This window comes from Martes martes, assembly GCF_963455335.1.
Source record: "Martes martes genome assembly, chromosome: 15".
Lineage (NCBI taxonomy): Eukaryota > Metazoa > Chordata > Mammalia > Carnivora > Mustelidae > Martes > Martes martes.
Window position 1 is genome coordinate 46716522 of NC_137903.1, and position 21359 is coordinate 46737880.

General features: G+C 32.7%; 1 protein-coding gene across 1 annotated transcript in view; it reads right to left on the bottom strand.

The window, feature by feature from the left end:
• Positions 1–245: 245 nt before the first annotated feature.
• ODR4 (odr-4 GPCR localization factor homolog) overlaps positions 246–21359 on the bottom strand; it is a 39787-nt gene continuing 18673 nt past the window's right edge. Inside the window, exons 10-14 of the mRNA XM_080823880.1 lie at positions 18892–19020; positions 18098–18194; positions 13216–13401; positions 3796–3906; positions 246–2228 (exon numbers count right to left, since the gene is read on the bottom strand). Coding sequence (XP_080680006.1) covers positions 2161–2228; positions 3796–3906; positions 13216–13401; positions 18098–18194; positions 18892–19020 — 591 coding nt within the window. The 3' untranslated portion in view covers positions 246–2160. The remainder of the gene's footprint in view (positions 2229–3795; positions 3907–13215; positions 13402–18097; positions 18195–18891; positions 19021–21359) is intronic.

The window sequence follows — 21359 nt, forward strand, 5'->3', positions numbered from 1 at the left end:
GTGCCAAGTTACTGTCTTCCTGTTCCACTATTTTAAACTTCCCTTTGCAACGATTCATTCTATATCTATTATTTTAGCAGTTAACTCTTGAGATTTTAATAACACATTTTAAGGTTAAATAGTATCTTAACCCACTTTCTGAATAATGAAAGCACCTCAAAACACTTTAATTCTAATCATCTTCCTCCCATCTTAAAAACTACTATCCAGTTTTTCAATTATATCCTATTTTAGAAGTCCACATTCATGTTGCATAAAATGTTTATTTCATTTTACAGTTATATACAATTTTACTTCTTATAAACACTTCTTTAATTATGACTGTTTTATATTAATAACACTTTTGATTTACATGTTTATCATTGTATTTGTTCACCAGTTCAATTTCAGATCATCCTTGTGGAAACATTTTTCCTTTTTGAAGATCATCCTTTTTGCACTTCCTTTACTGAAGTTCCGTTGATGGCAAAAATCTGGTTTTCACCTGAACATTTCAGTTTTGCTTGGCACAAATTCCAAGTTGATAATTAGCTTTTCCTTTGGGTACCTTGTTGCTATTGAGAAGCCTACTAAGTACGTGACTGTCTTGCCTTCATTATCTTTTTCTTCCTTTGAATGCTTTTAAAATCTTGTGTCTGGTATCTTGCAGTCACATTACTTTGGGTTAGGCATGGATTTGATCCATGTATGCTTGAAATATACGGTGCTTCCTGAAATTACGACTTCATGTTTTTCCAACAAATATGGAAAACAGTTATCTTCAAATATTGACACTGCTCCATCCTCTATTCTTCCCTCCGAATACTTCTAGTCTTTGTAATTCTTCTCTCCATAGCTCTAAATTTCTCTTAAATATCTGTATTTTCTAGCTCCTTGTTTCTCCCTGCTGTGCACGGGGTAATTCCTTTAGATCTCACTTCCAGTTTATTTATTGTCTCTTCAGTTAAGTCTAATATAATAGTCAACATGTCTGAGGGTTCTTTTTTTTTTTAATTTCAAGTAACTTATTTTTCTTTTTTAGCAGTTGTTTTTTAGATTTGCCTGTGATTCCATCTTTCATCGATGGCAGTGATGAGACTTCAGAGAACTGAATTCAAAGTTTATTATTTCTATAGGTTCTTTCTCACGCTCGTTTCACTTTGCACCTGGTTATCTCTAGTCTAGTCATAATATTGCTTTATCTTAAGCCATGGAAATCTTGAGCCTATATCTTGCTTCTGCCAGGAGTTATAGGATACTATAAACTAAGTAGCCACTTCAACTGTCTTGGCTAGGACAGCATCTCAGATTCAGATTCATCTCCTTGTTTCTAGTCCAAGGCAACCAGCATATGAATGTATTGTAATTAGTATTTGCCATCTGAGCAACCACTGTCCACTTGCATGCTTAAAACAGTATTCGGAATTCCCAACTCAAAATGCGTTCATCTTTGTGGGTGAGTAAAAATAGAGGTATGATTCTCAGAAACTTTCCCTACTTTCTTTGACCTAATTAATACATTCAAAAATAGATTTTATTTAGGATTTTGTTGTTCTGCAGTACCTAGTATAATGCACTGTTAGAAGTAAAGTCTCATTAAATATATTAAAACAGGTATGATATTCTAATCTGAGAAAACACACAATTTATGGTAATCCTTAATAATTCAAACCTTTTTGGAAAGGTTTTCTACCCTTTGACCAGAACTTGATCAGTCTTTCGGAACTGAGTATACATTAGAAAAGTCCTAGAGTATGAACTTAGCCAACAGGTTGTTGCCCCACTTTGTAGAAATTTCATTTATTCTATGACTAAGATATTCAGTCAACTCTGACTATTCACATTTTTAATATCCTGATCAATATGTGATCCAGATCAATAGGACTAAAATCTATGAAAATAAACCATCATTTTGAACATTTTAAAAAATAGATAATAAGGATTTGTTACATGCAACTTCCATCTATATGCAGGACTTTATTTTTGGAAGCCTGAGCCATCTATAATATAAGCAGGGCTAAACAAGGCAGCTGGTGATTTCATTTTAGTCAGAAACCTAACAGGCATTATGGCAGCAGAGGTAGCTGCTCTGGTCTTAAATGCAGATGAACTGTTTGCAATCTTTATTATTCATAATGGTTGCTCAATGTTCTCTGGTAGATCAGGAAGCTGTGTCTCACCCTAATCACTGAAGTAATGAAAGGAGATACCCGCAGCAAGGACTGCAACCGCAACCGCTGCAATCACACCTACAAGTAAAACAAACACAAAACAAATGGAAATGGGATGAGCAAAAGAAAGGCTTAACTGATCCTAGGCTCTGAAATGTAGGCAACCAATGGGCCTAAACAACAAGATACACCTGCATAAACACATATGCTTACACACACATATATATGTATTAAAAGCCAGCTAAGTCTTATGAGGAAAATACAGCATTAAGTTGAATAGATGGCAAAGGCTGGACCGGCAATCATGTACTTTGCCACTTACCAAAACCTTCAAAAAAAAAAAAGTATCTCTCTTACACACATGTGCACTCACACACATCTGAGAGGAAAACTCACACATACTTTTTTTTTTAAGATTTTATTTATTTATTTGACAGAGATCACAAGTAGGCAGAGAGGCAGGCAGAGAGAGAGGAAGGGAAGCAGGCTCCCTGCTGAGCAGAGAGCCCGATGCGGGGGCGCTCGATTCCAGGACCCTGAGATCATGACCCGAGCCAAAGGCAGAGACTTTAACCCACTGAGCCACCCAGACGCCCCTCACACATACTTTAAAAGGTTTCTATAAATATCCACACTGACATTCTAGCTGGCTTAAACCGAAAGACAGTCCCAATGGGTGGTGGGTCTCAAACATGACAAGGCAGAGTCATTTGTGTAACTATTCAAACTAAAAAACTCAGATTCTACCATTATAAAATCTAAGAATTAGTAAGTTTGTGTTGGTAACTTCTAGTTCTACTTATTTTTTCCTGATAATTTTAAGTTAACCAAAACAAAACCGACAGAGCAGTCCAGACACAGACATACACATACATATGCACTTCAGTACAAAGAATTTAGGTAATTATCTAATAAGAAAGTGCCAAGAAAGATCTTCTGACTTCTCTCAGTCAAAAGTCTTAATGCTTATAAAGCATTTCTCAAACTGGCATTCCCCTTAACAGTCTACATTTTCTTTAACCAGTAAATCTGAACAACGTTGAAGTGATTGCCATGCTTCTTGGAGCCTTTAAAATTCAAAGCTCATTACGAATTTCCAGACTTGAATTTAACTTTTTTCATAGAACACGTATCAAAATCTTTTACAATAGCAGTTCTTCAAAGAATACCAATCTGGAAGGCATTGGTCCAATTATAATAACTGATTCCTGAAACTCAGTTTTTCTTGCAAAAACACAAAAAGTGGGGTGCCTGGGTGGCTAAGTTGTTAAGTATCCAAATCTTGATTTTGGCTGAGGTCATGATCTCAGGTTTGTGAGATCAAGCCCTCTGCATTGGGCATGGAGCCTGCTTAAGATTCTCTCTCTCTCTCTCTGCTCCTTCTACCCCCTCTAAAAACAAACAAACACACCAAAAAAAAAAAGAAAAAAAGGAAGTGTCATGTTTGAGGGCAACTGCAATAATGCATTATTTATGAATCTTTCCATCTCTTCTCCAGGGTCTAGCACCTTCCATAATACTCAATAAATACGGGCTTAATCTAGCATATCTGAGAAAGCAAAATGTAATGGAAATAATTTTAAAATAATGAGAAAACTCAAATCCGAAGTACCATCTTTTCAATTTTATAAAAGATATTAAATACCTATGTTTTGTTGAATTTTCAATATTATTGTAGTTTTAATTGGTTGTTTTGGTTGTTCATCATCTGTGTTGTCCAATGAAGCTTCAGTATTCACAGAGTAACTCATACAAGCTACAAGAGGATAACAACAATCAATCCTAAATAAAATGAGTTTTAAAAAAGAACATCATAAGGAACATATACAATGGGCTCCATTTTCCTTCAATTTGACTTTTTTACAACACAATTAATTTGCTCATTATCAAATGTAGGTGAATTAAACTTCATAGAATATATGTAGGTGAATAAATGGAATAAATGTAGGTGAATTAAATTTCATGGAACAATTTTTTAAATACTGTATATAGTTTTATAACTGACTGAAACCAAAAAGCCAAAGAGCTAGTTCTGAATGACTCCCACAAATTATGGGAGATAATAACAAATACAGTAAACAAATAGTAACAAATATAAAGATAGATAATTATGGATAATATAGATAATATAATTAAAGATAGTTATCGATAATAGCAAACACAGTAAACAAGTAATTTGTTTACCATATGGTAGTAAAAATAAACTGATACCAAAAAACAAACCAGATATGAGCAGGGTAACCTTCATTCTTAATTGGAATTAATTTCTATCATCCTTTTTGATGGCTTGACAATAATTTCAAATAATTATATACTAATATTAAAAGCGGGGATTAGCAACTGCCCCATGGGCCAGACTTTAAGTGCCCCATAAAGCCTGAAATATTTACCATTTGGCCCTATACAGAAAAAGTTTGCTGGCTGGCTCTAACCTGAAATTTGAAATATAGTAGTCCCCCCACTAATCTGCAGTTTCAGATACCTGCAGTCAATTGCAGTCCAGCAGCAGATGATCCCACTTCTGACACAGCGTCAGAAGGCCAACAATACCCTAATGCTACATCACAATGCCTGTATCATTCACCTCATTTCATCTCATTATGAGACATTTTATCATGTCACATCATCACAAGAGGGGTGAGTATAAATACAATCAGATATTTTGAGGGAAAGAGCATATTCACATAACTTTTATCTACTGTATATTGTTATAACTTCTATTTTATTTTTAAGTTATTGTTTTTAATCTCTTATCATGTCTAATTTATAAATTAAAGTTTATCACAGGTTCGCATATCTAGGAAAAAGCATGGTATATAGGGAGTTCACAGTATATAGAAAGGTACTATCTGCAGTTTCAGGCATCCCTTGGGGTTCTTGGAATTTATCCTCTGAAAATAAGGGGGTCAACTGTATACAAGCAAAATATGATCATAAATTTGACCTTAGAACAACTCAACGTTAAACAAGACAATCGCCTTATCTCATTTTACAGATGGAAAATAAAACCTGGAAAGTTAAGTTCATATTTGACGGTCATGGGCGGCAGACTGAGAATTCAAATACAAGTTCTCTTTCTGTTTCATTATGCTGGCAATAATTTATGTAGATTAGCTTAGCTGTATTTATTTAACACTGATTAAAAGTGTTTGAACTAAAAACATCCTTGGATAGACCAGTGGTTTTCATTTTTTTTTCCCTAGTGCTAAAGAATCTGACGGAAAATCCCAGCATTAAAACAGAATTATGCTGGCTAAAGCAAGAACAGAGGGCTCCTCAAGCCAGACTCCCTTTATTCCCTCAGAAGTGGTAATCAAATGCTGTTCTATAGAACTCTAGGGAGCTGTCTGAAAGCATCTACTCCATGTTGATCCTTCTATTTACAGAGAAGAGAAGAGAACCACAGAGTGGAGATAGTAAATGCTACCATTTAAATTCAAAGTAAAAGAGCTTATTGCTTGGATTTAAAATGTTCTTATAGACATCTCTGCATTTCAATATAACTTGCAAGTATGATACATAAACTTATTGAGACACATATCTGTGGTACCAAAATGGATGAAAGAAAAAGAAAAAAAACTGCCTAATTTTTATCAATTTCCCATGAATAAAAGTTTACTGTCATTTTCAGAAATCATCTTTAGTAACTACCTCATTAGAATTAGGGGTATGACCATTCCTTTTTCCCCTCTTCAAGCATATGATTAAAGTACTTTAAAAACAAATAAAACACTCTGCTCTTTTTCTTCTGCCATATCATATTGGTTGCAAAAGCCAAATATTCTCATTATGAACTATCTCTAGAACCACTCAGTCTTTTATATTTCCATAGTTTCTAGTTTTCTTAAGGACTATAACACCTTAGGTCTAGATTACATTAGCCTACCAGCTTCATATTTCCCCTAACTTTATCTATAGATCAAAAAGTTGAATCAATAGTACAGTTTTATTCATGTTAACACACACATAATTTTGGTTTTTCTATTAGTAAATATCAGTACCAAAAAACTTTTTTGGGGGACACTAAAATCTTTATATCAGACAACAAATACAGATAAAAATAACGGGTGAAGCATGAATTACACCTATTTGCTATAGGATCTCTTTTTTTTTTAATTGAGTACTTGTATTTAAAGAGCACAAAAATGGTTTTATCATGATATATTACTTATACATTTAATATTGAATTGTTATATATACAAAAGTCATGCTCTAGTATGTCAAATGTTCTGGACAAGTAATTTACTTATATTAAAAAAAAGACATTTCATTGCTCTATTGATTACAATATGATTACAAAATCATATTGATTTGATACAAATCAGATAATTTTACTGAAGCAGAGCATTTTTTCAAGGATGACTAAGACATTGTCATAACAATTTATTTATGTCTGTTTTGGTGGGAGCTTCTGGGATCTTAATTCAAATCTCAGACGCGATGTCGTTTTACTAGTGTCTGAAATTTAAATGCAAATAACATATGATTCAATAGGAAATTAGATCTTAAACATTCCTTAAAACCAGGTAATTTTAACTTCAGACAAGCCCCAAATTAATCATGTGAGAAAGTAACCTTTTTGAGCAACTGTCAACAAAAGAGAAAACAAGAGCAATAATGAATGAATGCTAAATTGTAAATGGGTTCAATTTCATGATAGTTGATAGTTAGGCAAGACTATTTAGATGCTTAAAATACAATGTTAGGACTTTAACTCCTTAGTTGTCTTCTTCCCCATCCCTGAATACTGAAGTAGTGAGATTTCACTATACTAAGTGATTTAGTCATAAAAATACATGTTCTTGATTACTGCCCTTTCCTTTATAATTAAGTTATCAATGTTTAACCAAACAACAAAAATAAATTAGTTCTGATATCAAGACAGAATTGACAAAGATGAGTTTCACCAGATTCTAAAGTTGTGTCTTCAAATTTTTAGCTGATACTGTAGATAAAGTACATCTGAATTATTAACTTAATATCTAGTAGATGACTAATGCATCTAAGAAATTTTAAAACCATAGTTACCTCTCACCTTAAGTGAGTCATTTTGACAAACAAATTGTTCTTCATCCCTTAAGTCATTTAAAAGTATGTTATTTTAAGGTACTTACCTGGCAAAATATGTATTTCAAACATAGCAACTACTTGGCAAGTATATTACAGAACAGAAATAATTAAAGAACAATCAGCAGATAATAGTATCAAATACTTAGAAAATAAGCCAGATTCTTATAACAAGTTAATAACCCTAAATGTATAGATACAAATTGATTTCAATTTTTGAACTTGAACATCTGAACTCCACCTTTTATAGGTTATTATATATGAAAACCCTAATTTCAAATATATAGGAAAATCTATACATACTATAAAATATTATTTTTATACTTTAATGTTAATATTTTTATAATTCAGAAAGTTCATTATTTAGAAGTTTTATAATACTAGTTAATAATACCTTACAGTTATGTATCTCTTTTTGTTTAGAAGGTATTTTCCCTAATATTTGTACTAAATTCCCTTAACCTCAAGAGAAGTTGGGGTTTAGAGGGGACTTAAAGTTACACAGATATAGGTAGCATACCTGGACTCAGTTAAAATACTATCTTCATAAAATCATGCATCTAATATTTTTGAGTAAATAAATATTAACAATCCATTATTTTATTACTAACAAAATAATACATTTTTGAGTAATTAATGAATGAGTAAAGAAGTGAATGAGTAAATGAATATAATTCTAAACAAATAGGATGTTATGAAAAATCACTTAATTTTTCTCTTAAAATGTGTTTTTACCCTAAAAAATATGCTAATTACCAAATCATTCCTTCTAATTCAACAAATACTTGAAAAACAAAACTAATACAATTCTACACAAGTCATATGCTTGGTCACAATACAACTGATGCCAGCGTTCAATTCCTGAAAAGCCTAGTTACTTTTACTATATTCATCCTTCAAAATGAACTCAAATGTCACCTGCTCTCAGAAACTTTCTCTAATCCCATATAAGGATAATCCCTGTGCTAAACATTCTGATAATTGCGTTCATCCCTCTACTACAGAACTAATCACCTAATTTAGAGTAGCCCATTTCTCTGTACTTCTCTCTATACTGTGAACTTCTTGAGAGTCAGGACTGTATATTTCATCTTTAGAACCCTAATGCGTAATACATAATAGGCAGTCAAAAATAGTAATCAATCAATCACTCAGATGGGATTTATATGTTTCAAAAACAGGGAAGAGTCCTTAAAGAAGCATACTTAACATAATAAAGTAGTATCTTTAATATATCATATAATACTAGAAAAATATATAATCTAGAGATCATAAGTTTGATACAGCATACATTCAAGTATATACACCTAAACTTTCCACAAGTTGCTGTGTTGTTTCCTTTGTGTTTGTAATATTAAACTCTCCCTATTCAGTTTATCTAAGTCTATACTAGATTACCAGCATAAAAAAAAGACAGAAAATAATTTTAAAATATAGTGTGAAATATATAAATAAGTCCCAATGTTAAAAACTTAGAAAAATCAAAATCCACAAAAAAGACTAATGAACATTTATATATCATCTAGGATTAAAAAGTGGGTTTTAAATACCTCAGTTACTAGCTCATACTAATATTTAACACGGTACGGTGTTAATGATAAAGCTTACTGAAGGAAAGGTGCGAAAACAGGATTAAAATATATTTAGTATACAGGAGTGTCTCGGTGGCTCAGTGGGTTAAAGCCTCTGCCCTCGGCTCAGGTCACGATTTCAGGGTCCTGGGATCGAGCCCCGTGTCGGGCTCCCTGCTCAACAGGGAGCCTGCTTCCCCCTCTCTCTGCCTGCCTCTCTGCCTACTTGTGATCTCTGCCAAATAAATAAATAAAATCTTTGGAAAAAAAATATATATATATATTTAGTATACAGATAAATGATAAAAACAATTTATTAGAGAATAGCATTAAAATTTGATAATAACTAAGAAGTATATTACCTTGAGTTATAAATAAGTTTTTTAATTATTTGCAAGGATATTTCAAAGAATTCCAAGAACCATTCAGAACTATGGAGCTTTTAATATATCTGGGATTATCCACTGAATACAGAGCATCAATTTATACAACAGACATCTATTTTTCAATTAAAGGGAAACATAATGCAGTGGTAATAAATAATGAGAAAATGGAAACAGTTTGCTAAAACTGAAAATAGTAATGTTAAAATCTGGTTACTGTAGATTGTTATTGCTAACCTACAGTCAAAATATTTTCTTCTCATTGAATAATTAACAAAATCACTGGGAACTTTAAGGTTTTAATCATTAATGTTAAATTCTTACTTTTATGACCTTACAACATGCTCTGCATAATTAATAGTGCATACATATTTTATCTTCCAAATCAGGAAAGGAAATTTCCTCTTAAGGAAGGGAATCTGGTCTTTGATTTTTACCTATTACATTGCCTTGAACAGAGCAAATGCTTAATAAATATGTAATAGACATACTAAATCCTATAAACTAAAATTAACATGTCTAGTGCTGCATACTGTAATATGTTTTAAATGTTTTATGCCCCTTATAATGTTCTAAATTATATCACCATAGGGCTGTGACTATCATACCCTTTTTAAATGTTCATGTTCGGGGCGCCTGGGTGGCTCAGTGGGTTAAGCCTGGGATCGAGCCCCGCATCGGGCCCTCTGCTCAGCAGGGAGCTTGCTTCCCCCTCTCTCTCTGCCTACTTGTGATCTCTCTCTCTGTCAAATAAATAAATATAATCTTTAAAAAAAATGTTCATGTTCAGTGACAAACCTTAAAAACCTTGTATCTGGCTAGACGTAAACTTTACAATTTTTCAAGCATAAAATAAGTGACAAAAAGATGTACTCTAATTTCCAAAAAATGACCTATTTAGTATGTATCAGTCAAATATTAACAAATATTTAAGAATACCTATCATGTTTGAGGTATGGGGCTCAGATAGAGAGATAAACATTCTAGGTACGTACTATCAAAAATCTGACAGGGGTCCTTGGGTGGCTCAGGCACTTAAGCATCTGCCTTTAGCTCAGGGCATGGTCATAGGGTCCTGAGATGGAGCCCTGCACATTGGGCTCCTTGCTCAGTGGGGAGCCTACTTCTCCCTCTCCTCCCCACTTCTATTCTCTCTCGCCATCTCTGTCACTAACTCTCAAATAAATAAATAAAATCTTAAAAAAATATGTAAAATCTAAATGAAATCTCTCCTTACACTTTCATATCTAATTTTTAAAGTAAGCTACAAAAATAATTAGTCAAAAAATAAAAAAAAGTAAAGTAAGTTTGTGAATGGGTCAAGTTTTGTATACAGTGATACCCTTTAATCTCTCATGAATGTAATACACACTAAAAGTGACAAGTAATTCAAAAAGAATATGAAAACCATCTATTATGATAACAGATCCAAGATTCTAGCCAAGAAGTGAGAAATTATACTGACAGAAACAAGATGAAATTAAACCAGGATAATGTAACATCATTCATTTAAGTCAAAAAAATTTTTGAATGATGCAATGAAGATGGCCATACTAAAATAAATATCTAGACCATGGAAGGTAGTAGTTCTACAGTCCGTGTTGGTTAGGTCCCATTGAAAGGAATTAGAATAGTATCTATGTCATAGGGTTATTATAAGAATTGAATGATTTAGTATTTGTAAGGTTCTTAAAACAGCGCCTATACATAGCAGATTCTATATAAATAATAGCTAATAATATTATTAGAGTATTAGGTTGAATTCGGGGTAATGCCTTTCAGAGAGACAAACCAAAGTATATTTAAAGAAATAGTTTTTAATCTTTCTTAGGTCACCAACCCTTTAATAGTTACAGATCTTTACCCAGAAAAAATTATATCATTACTTTTAAGTGGTTTGTGGACCTCCTGAAAGCAAGCTATTATCCCAAAGGTTATGGGAAGCCCAGTTTTAAAATTCCTAATCTATAAGAAGACAAACAAGGTGGTAAGAAAGAATGAGGTCTGGTAACTATAAGAAAGAGATCAGTTAAAGGACTGTACAAATATTTGACTTCAACATACTTAGAGCATGATAGTTGTCCTCAAATTGAAAGCATGGCCTCAATAAAAAAGTACTCAGCTCCAGATTACTGAATAAGGTGTTAGTTATAGGAAGGAAGACTAGTATTCAGGATAAGGAAGAATACAGCTTAAGTCCCCATCTCCTAGGAATACAGATTTCAATGTTAAAAGAAAGAAAATGGACTATATTAACTCTAATGATCTCACATAAAATTCATTCAGATTATCAACAACAGAATGAGTCAAGAACTATTGTTAGGCACTAGAGACAAAAGTGAAGAAAATAATCAAAAATCCCTACCTGATGACTCTACATCTGGTTGGCAGAGATAATGTGGCCACTAATCTGGGAAAACATTTTTCAGAAAGCAGCAAACATATTTACCAGTTTACTTTCAAAGTATCTATCAGTTAGGGAATATACTATAGCTATCTCTTAAAAAATAATAGTTTTTGGGGTGCCTGGGTGGCTCAGTGGGTTAAGCCTCTGTCTTCGGCTCAGGTCATGATCTCAGGGTCCTGGGACCGAGCCCTACATCGGGCTCTCTGCTCAGCGGGTAACCTGCTTCCCCCTCTCTCTCTCTCTGCCTGCCTCTCTGCCTACTTGTGATCTCTGTCAAATAAATAAAGTGTTTTAAAAAAATTAGTAATAATAGTTTTTTTTTAATATTTTATTTATTTGACAGACAGAGATCACAAGTGGGCAGAGAGGCAGGCAGAGAGAGAGGGGGAAGCAGGCTCCCTGCGGAGCAGAGAGCCCGATGCGGGGCTTGATCCCAGGGCCCTGGGATCATGACCTGAGCCGAAGGCAGAGGCTTTAACCCACTGAGCCACCCAGGCGCCCCAATAATAGTTTTTTTTTAATACAGCTGCTGTTTTAACATCCGATACTGAGCAATTTTAAAGTATTTTTTTTTTCTTTAAGACAAGCTTACTGTTCCACAGCATAATTAACACTAACCTGGGGTTGTTGGAAAAAAAACAAAAAAAATAAACTCACTAGTGTCAAACTAACCTAAGATTTTACTGACAGACTTGATATTCGCCAATGAAATACTTACTTATTATTGTAACAAGAGTAGTCTGACTCAAATACTCTAATGGTGGGAGGCAGGAATTAGTTAAATCACAAAAGAATAATTAAGAAATCAGAAAAGACTTAAAAATTGCTATATTCAAATTTTATAAACTTCCATATTCAAAAACCTAAAGACTTCCTACTATATCAGAAATTTTAAATTTGATAAACAGCTACACACTCAGTATTTACTGATACTTGCAAATAATTACTTTTAACGCATATTTATAAATGTTTAAGGAAGTCTGTCATAAACTTACTTATTTATGGATATGTTTTCATAACCTGCTCCCATTAGATACAAAACAAAAGGAAAGCAACGCAAAACAAAATAAAAGCAGCTTTCCAAATAGAATGTAAGGTCAAATGTGAAAGTGATGGTTAGGAGGAGAAACTGTTACATAATTAGATAGTATGGCAAATCTATGCTCTATAAAAATAATCTTGATCTAATGTCTGGAACTGCCAATTTCAGCTTGGTATCCCAATTATATGAAGGGGTAAGAAAATAAAGCCCACTAGTATCGAAGAGATGGCTAATAAACTGTTTAAAAATGCTTAACCAAATGATTAATTAAGACAGTGAATTTTAAGAAAACTTTTCTTACAAATAAAAGAAATACCTAAAAGCTATGTATTTCCACCTATTTAAAGCTGAAGTTGTTTTATGAAGATCTACTTGCTAGGCTTAGAAAAACCTTAAGCAACTTAAATTTTGATAGAATTTTCCAGGAAAACACTGACTGTATGTTTCTATCTATAGAAATTAAACAGACACATTTTTAAACGCCTCAAAAATATCAAACAGAACTAATGTTAAAGAAATGTAAAGATAAACTAGATGCCTTAAAGGTCATCTAGCAAAAGTCTAATCAGGTTCTTAAGTAACATCATACAATTACCTGTGTTTATTTCCTCTGCAATTTCCAAATCTTCTATTTGAATCATATGATCTAACATCTCTATAAAATGGTCTCTCATTTCTTCAGCTGACTCATCACCAAATTTATAATCACATAACATTACAGTGGATCCCGGAATGGGGACGAAAACTCGGTGAGGGAGGATATGAAACTCTTTTTCAGAATCTAAAAGGAGAAGGAACATTATCAATATTTAGATAGGTCTGTAACTAGCATCCATGATATATTTGTATATGAAATAAATATTAATAAAAATAAAACCCAAAAGGCCTTTTCATGTCTTAATTGATCAGACACAGAACTGCTCTTGCTGAATTCTGCTTTACCTCAACACCCCTGGCCTCTGTAAGGGACTAAATGATACTCCTATAAAATAAAAATTAACCACTGCCTTCAATGTGAGGACATTGTTATTTATACATTATTATTTTTTATTTTTTTCTTTCTTTCTTTTAAGTTATATATTCTTGGATTTTCCACTGTCCTATGAAGGAATACCCGGGAGAATTTTGTCCCTGTTCTCAGAAATTGTTGTTTTTCTTGTTTCACGGTACAAGCACTGCATTTTATAAATATTTCTCTTCTTCATGCAAGTTTGGAGTCAAATTAGTGGCCCACCTATGTCAAATGTATAGGACAATTTAACAGCATTCCTTTTGCTCTAATCTTACTGCTGACTTCATCTTACAGACCGAGCCCCCCATATCAAGCATGTGTAAGACATCAAGTTACATGTTTTGTACACTACTCTTACTACTAACTCTATCCTTCTTTCTTTTTCATTTTCCTCTTGCCTTGTTCTTATTGCTAATATTTTTCATCTTGCTAAATTGTAATACCTTTCTGTAAACAGCCTTAAAGTATCCTTAGAAAAAATAATCTGAAGCTAAATAAACAATAAATATTTCATTCTTTGAATACTCACAAAATAAAATACAGTATTGCCCCCAACTTCTAACATTGTCACTGCTCTACATAAACATGTAATTATTGTTTGGTTCAACACCATCACCCTATTGAACTATTAACAAAGAGATTTTGTGTAAAGAATCACCTCTTTCAGCAATGGATATGATTAAGTTGCCAATGAAAAGATCAAGTAGAAAACTAGGGCTCACTTAAAAGCAATCTACATTTCCTTGTCAAACTAATGGTAGCTCTACACAATTACAAACAGAAGATGATGAAGAATGCCTTAAGTGTCACAGAAAATGCTATGACTTAAATTATGCATTCCTGCCAGATTCTGCTTGTCATAGGAAAACTGGGAGAAGAATTTTACTCTTTGACCAGACTGCCTCCTAGCTATAAAATTATATTACTGCAATTTTTACTGTAGCATGTATATTGTCTACCCATTGAAATTAGGAATGTATTATTTTACTTTGGTCTATAGTTTCCTAAAAAAGGTTAAGTTCAAAACTTTCAAAGATGAAAAAAAAAAAAAAAAAAAAAACTTTCAAAGATGACTACAATATGTATATGTAATTGGCATGCAAAATTTTAAAACTATTTCAAAGTGCATTATTCTATTCTAGTTTTCCTGAAAAAGAAATAAATATGCTTGATATAAAATCAAATGTTAAAGCAATGTTGCAATAATTTTACTCACTGAAAAAAAGAACTTAAAATTTTCAAGTTAAAAAGTTAAATTAGCCATTTAGTAGCTAAATAAAATCAGGTTTTCTGGTTGATCTGAGGTTAAAAATGAGAGGATCTTATTAAAAAAAACAAAACAAAACTCCTCATAAAGCATTCTAAGAAACCTTTAGGAATGTTCCCACAGCAGAGCATCTAGTTAAACACTATCTGAGTAAGTTCAAAACAGAGAAAAAAAATTCAAGGTAATGTAAGAATTGGTTTTTTACTGCTTAAGAACAGAATCCTAACTCATACTGGAGTATTATAGAAAACTGTGTAGAATAGTTGATATCGGAGTTGATTCTTGAAGGATAAATAGACATTTGTATGAAACAAAGAGAAGTGCCATCCAGAGAGCAAAATCATGACCAAAGGCAAAGAGGAATACAATTATGTTCTCAGAGGACAAATGGTATGGATGGATATGAATATAGGAATGGAAGAAGGTAAGAGTCCTCAATTTTCACAACGAGTAGTCATCTGCTGAGAGTAAGTTGGACAAGATTAAATGCAGGCTGGGAGAAGTTCTGGAATACTTAAGGGGAATCTGAGAAGGAGAAGACCATAATAAGCTAAGGGATGACTGGACTTCTTACATTTTTATTGTCACTGGATAGCCAGAATTCAGATTATGTTTATTTTAAAGATTAGGAATGTAAAGTTAATATGCCCTTTGCAGACTTCCTTAGGCATGCAAAAATACTCTAGTTCAGGTTAATTTCATGGCATACATTCTACATTTTACCATATTACAAATCTATAAAATCTTACCTATATAGAAGAAAGATGACCCAAGTAAAATAAAGACCAAATCTAAAATCTAACAATTTGGTATATATATATATGTTCAACTTCAAATTTTGTTTGTTTGTATTATTACACTTGCAATTTATTCTTTTATCTTGATATCTTAAGATCAACTAACATGTTGCTGAAATAATTCTATTACTAAAGTTTAAAAATATATGTATTTATATTTGCTTTCTTTTTGAAATATAATGATATAATTCCCCAAAATTAAAGTTAGGAAATTTTAAAGACAACCATCAAGTAAGTCTCATTCTTTATCATCTCCAATATAATAGTAACTACCACTTATTAAACACATAGCTTACCAATTTGTACTAGGGGCTTTACAAACATCATCTTTTTAAATCTCACAACCTTAAAGAGTATCTACTGTAATCCCTGTTTTTTAGGTAAGACAATGGATACTTGGATAGACTAAATCATTCGTCTAAAGTGACCCTGCTAGTTGCAGGGTAGACGTAGAACCCAACCAAGTATGTTAGTCATTATTTTTTTTTTTTTAAGATTTTATTTATTTGACAGAGATCACAAGTAGGCAGAGAGGCAGACAGAGAGAGAGGGGGAAGCAGGCTCCCTGCTGAGCAGAGAGGCCGATGTGGGGCTCGATCCCAGTACCCTGGGATCACGACCTGAGCCAAAGGCAGAGGTTTTAACCCACTGAGCCACCCAGGTGCCCCATTCCAACAAACTATACTGACCATTCTCTTCACACAGGCCTCAAAGGCCATTCAACTACCAGTGAAAATTTTTATTTTAAAAAAAATTTCGGGTAACATTAGATGATAACCTTAATTTCTAATACATCAAATTTAATGTATAAGTATCACAACTGCTGTGAGAAATAATTGTATTGCTTGAACATCAGCAAAAATTTAAAAATACTAGCTCACTCAGTATAAAATAATACCAAGACAGTCATATAATACCAGTTTACTAAGCACCGTTAAATGGAACAGAGTATTGAACTAATGTGTGTAATAGGGGAGGTTTGGCACTAACAGTGAGTACAGTTCCATGTCTCTGAAAATCCTAAAATTCACAGTTCAGTTGTAGCCCATACTGTTGCTCAGTAAGTGAAGTAATGTTTAGCACCACAAAGAGTTACCACATACGCAAAGTTAAGTAGTAAAAACAAGGCCACCCTGACAGGAGGATGATAAGCTAAATGGGTGACTGACCAAGTTTTACATACTTCCCAAAAAAAAAATCTCAATCTAATTGCTGCATGTAAGATTCAAATTCATGCCTCAGAAAAACTATATATTATTAGTAAATGGAGCTTCAGGGTTATCTGTGAGTATAGGAAGGACAAATGTTAAATCTGGCAATTATACTAATCTATCACACTAGGAATATAAAAAAGATTGTGATTAGTCCACCAAACCTAATATACTATCTATCAGTATAGGTAACAAGAAGTTAATTATACAGTTACATAGAGTTTTTCCTATTAACATAAAAATATTCCCTTAATAAGCTAATGTATATGTTTCAATTATGTATATATTCAACTGTGAATTGCAAGTGCACTCAAACCTGACTGGTAGGAAGGCAGAGAAAAACGTGTAACTTCCAGAAGCATACTCAGTATTATAATTGTGTTTTTGTGTAAAAAAATTATTACTAATACAAATTATGGAAATGGTATAGTTTACACTTCTCAAAATGGAATAATATAAAAGGTTAAAACACCATGTCCCAGGCTTTTTTAAATCTAATAAAGTGTTAGAGTAATAGTGAGTATATAAATCAGTACTCAAAAAAATTTAGTATGAATAGAGAGATCCATTCCATATATGCCACAATTAATAACTATTAAAATTTATTATATAATACTTAAACTAATAGATATTTTTATTTTGAATAATTTTTTAAAAAATCTCAGATTTAATTAAAAATATTAGCTTTAAAATGTTAATAAAAGGGTGCCTGGATGGCTCAGTTTAAGTGGCTGCCTTCGGCTCACATCATAATCTCAAAGTCCTAAGATCGAGCCCCATATCAGGCTCCCCACCTGCTCGGTGGGAAGCCTGCTTCCCCCTCTGCTGCTCCCCCTGCTTGTGCTCTCCTCTCTCCCTCAAATACATAAAATCTTAAAAATAAAATAAAATAAAATAAAATATTAACATAGTTTACCCATTCTGGCAGAAATTTATACAGAATTTTTTTAAAAAATCCTCCCTGAGACTGTTAAATGTTGACAAATTTGTTATTATACGGGGTTCCAAACATTTTTTTTGGATGGCAATTGAAAAAGAAAATTCATTCTTATTCACTAAGAAAAGTAAAGATGCCATATTGTCATAAAAGATAGATCTGGGTAGTTACAAAAGATGACGTATCTATTATATTTTGACATCCTATTACTCTATCAACTGAATACACGCAAAAAATGTTCTTAATTTTATACTCATAACTTTTTTTTCTGGTATTTCATTCAAAAGCAGATCTTCAAATAGCATTTCACAACGATCTGCAACTGTATTCAATATATCTCTCTTCATTGCCTATGAAAAAACAAAACAAATTACAGTAAGAAATAAAACCCATTACTTTAGATTTACACTATTTTATTACCACCCTCCCCCAACATAATGGACTTTCCTATATAATCATATCCACCAAAATAACGGATACATCATTCCATTTTTTAATATCCATTTATTTAATATGCTTACCAACCCATTAACAGTTTAATAGCAAATTTGCCTCACCTTCATTTAAATAATTAAAACCAAATAAATTAATGAAATTTTCCATCTAAAGAAATACTGCTAGTGTTTCAAATTTGGAAATGTATAACCATGATAAAAGTGCCAGTCATCATTTTTAAAATTTCTGAATATCCAGATTATAGAATACTACCTAATAGTATTTCCGATGAATACTTTTCCTGTTATTTAAAAAGTTTAATTTCCTGCCAAAGAAATGATTTCAAATGCACTAATATATCACAATTGTGGAGCACTGAATAAATTTGTATAATCATCAGTTTAACAAAGGCATTTTGAAACAGATATCCTACATATGAAAATCTTGAGACCAATTACATGGTATATTTGGACTAGCCAATAGATTGGGACTTGATTATCAGTTAAAATCAAATCCATAATTATGAAATCTGAGATTGAGAAATATTTTAGGATTTTTGAATGTTACATTAACATGCTTCTGTTTTTCATATACCAGTTATTCCTTTTGTACCTGCACAGCATCTTTAACCTTGGGTTTATTGCTGTGGATATAGGCTCTGCATTTCACAGCACCCTTAAGGTTTACAGAGCCACTGCAGATCTGGACTGTGGCTGTGGATCTGTGGTCTGAATTCAGAAGCTGAAAGACAAAATCTATTTAAGTTCTAATAGCCAACAATTAATTATATGAAACACTTAAACATTATATAAGCCATTTCATGAAGTGAGACAGAAATTTTTGACTGAACCAAGTGTTTGAAAATATTTCCCATAAATTATTAAGAGGCCTTCATATTCCTCCTTACTAAGTTATATATTATTTTCTGAGTATTTTAAATGTACTCTGAAGTTAAACACAACTACATCTGAAATCTTTTCTTACTAACATGACCATATGAAATGCCATTACTTATTTAACATATTCACTAAAAATATATTATTTGCAGATTATTCATATACTGCTAAGAGGAAAAGATGTATAAAGAAGACATATATACATATATATATATTTAGTATATCATCTATCGAGTAGGAGATACAAGATATACAATATAAGATTTACACAAAAATAACTGGAACACAGAAGTTGTGATAAATTTGGTAAAATGATAAGCAGTGTAAAGACACTCATTTATTTATACACCTTTGACACTTAACTCCCATAGGCTAAAAGTAATGCTATATGTTCCCCAGCAGCAAAAAGGCAAGTCAACTGTGGTTGTCACCAGAAAATGACATTAGTGGTTGTAAGTAGTCACACTTCCACCTTACAATCTCATTCTTCTGTAATCTAAAGAGTGTTAATTCATGCTTGGTTTCAAGATGACTCACAGATATTTTTAACCTTATTATTTTAATAAATGCCAAAACAAGGAGAGCATTAAGACAGTGAAAGTACTACTGGAAGCCTATAAAATCATTATGGAAACAAAAATTGTAATTTAAAAAAAAGATACCCCGCAAATGAGACATGGCAAAAATAAAAATTCTAAGTATACCTAGAATAAATAGGGTCGATTCTGAACAAAACAAGTCCTGCAACTTGTGAATAGTGCCATATGTGCCTTTGCAATAAAGAATAATCAGGAACTGAAGAGGAAAAATGGTGAAGAAACTGAAGGACTTAATCTGTAACTACTGAAAGCACATGAACAGTCAATGCCTAATGTAATTCAAGCAGAGCTAGTTTGTTTTGTGTGTGTGTATTTTTTTAGGAATTTAAACTTAAACATAGTTAAGTTCTTATTGGTAGAAAATTTGCCACAGACTGAATAGTTCAAAAGGTTCTAAGTCTGTTTAAAAATGTCTTTCATCAAACCAAACAGCAGAGTGATAATGTTCATATTGTATCTAGAATAAGCTTCCTATGATACTTGTAGAGATCATCAATATATCAATAAGCTCAGGGTGGAGGAAGAGTACTTGACTTCCCTTATTCACTATGCAGAATTTTACTATTGATGAACTATTCCATTTTGGAACATAATGCCCTATTTTATCTATTTAATATCTAACATATGTTTTATAGTATATAACACATTTATAATAATATATAATATAATAATATATAATATAATATAATGTAATATAACATAACATATAATAGTGCCCTTATAAATTAGGGCACTATTTTCCAAAAAGGACAAGGCTATATATTACAGACTACACATACACACACCTACACACACACACATGAACACACAGAGTTTTCAAAAGATATAAGGATTAACTTACTCCTTTCTGGTAGAAATGTACGTGTGTTCTACAAAGGTCAATTCCTCTTGGTTTCTTTTTTTTTTTTTTTTAATTTATTTATTTGACAGACAGAGATCACAAGTAAGGAGAGAGGCAGGCAGAGAGAGAGGAAGGGAAGCAGGCTCCCTGCTGAGCAGAGAGCCCTCCTCTTGGTTTCTTTGGACTTAGGAACAAACTAGTTTACAAAGAGACTCTGGGAACCTAACTTGGTCATAAGTGGAGGAATTTCTGTGACGATGATATGGTATTTTGGAAAAGAAAAGATTCCTCTGGTTATGATGACCAAAAGAAACTTTACGTAAGTGGTAGCACTTGGGGTAGATCTTAAAAGTACAGACAGGATTCTGACTGTCTGAATGACAGAGAAAAGATGGCACTGGCAAGACACATGGCTCAACGTTCATAGCAGCAAAGGCCACAGTCACCAAACTGTGGAAAGAGTCAAGATGCCCTTCAACAGACGAGTGGATTAAAAGGATATGGTCCATACATACAATGTAATATTATGCCTCCATTAGAAAGGATGAATACCCAACTTTTTATCAACATTGACATGACTGGAGGAGATTATGCTGAGTGAAAAAAGTCAAGCAGAGAGAATCAATTATCATATGGTCTCACTTATTTGTGGAGCATAAGGAATTAGATGGAGGACATTAGGAGAAGGAGAGGAGAAGGGAGTTGGGGGAAATCAGAGGGAGAGCTGAACCATGAGAGACTGCG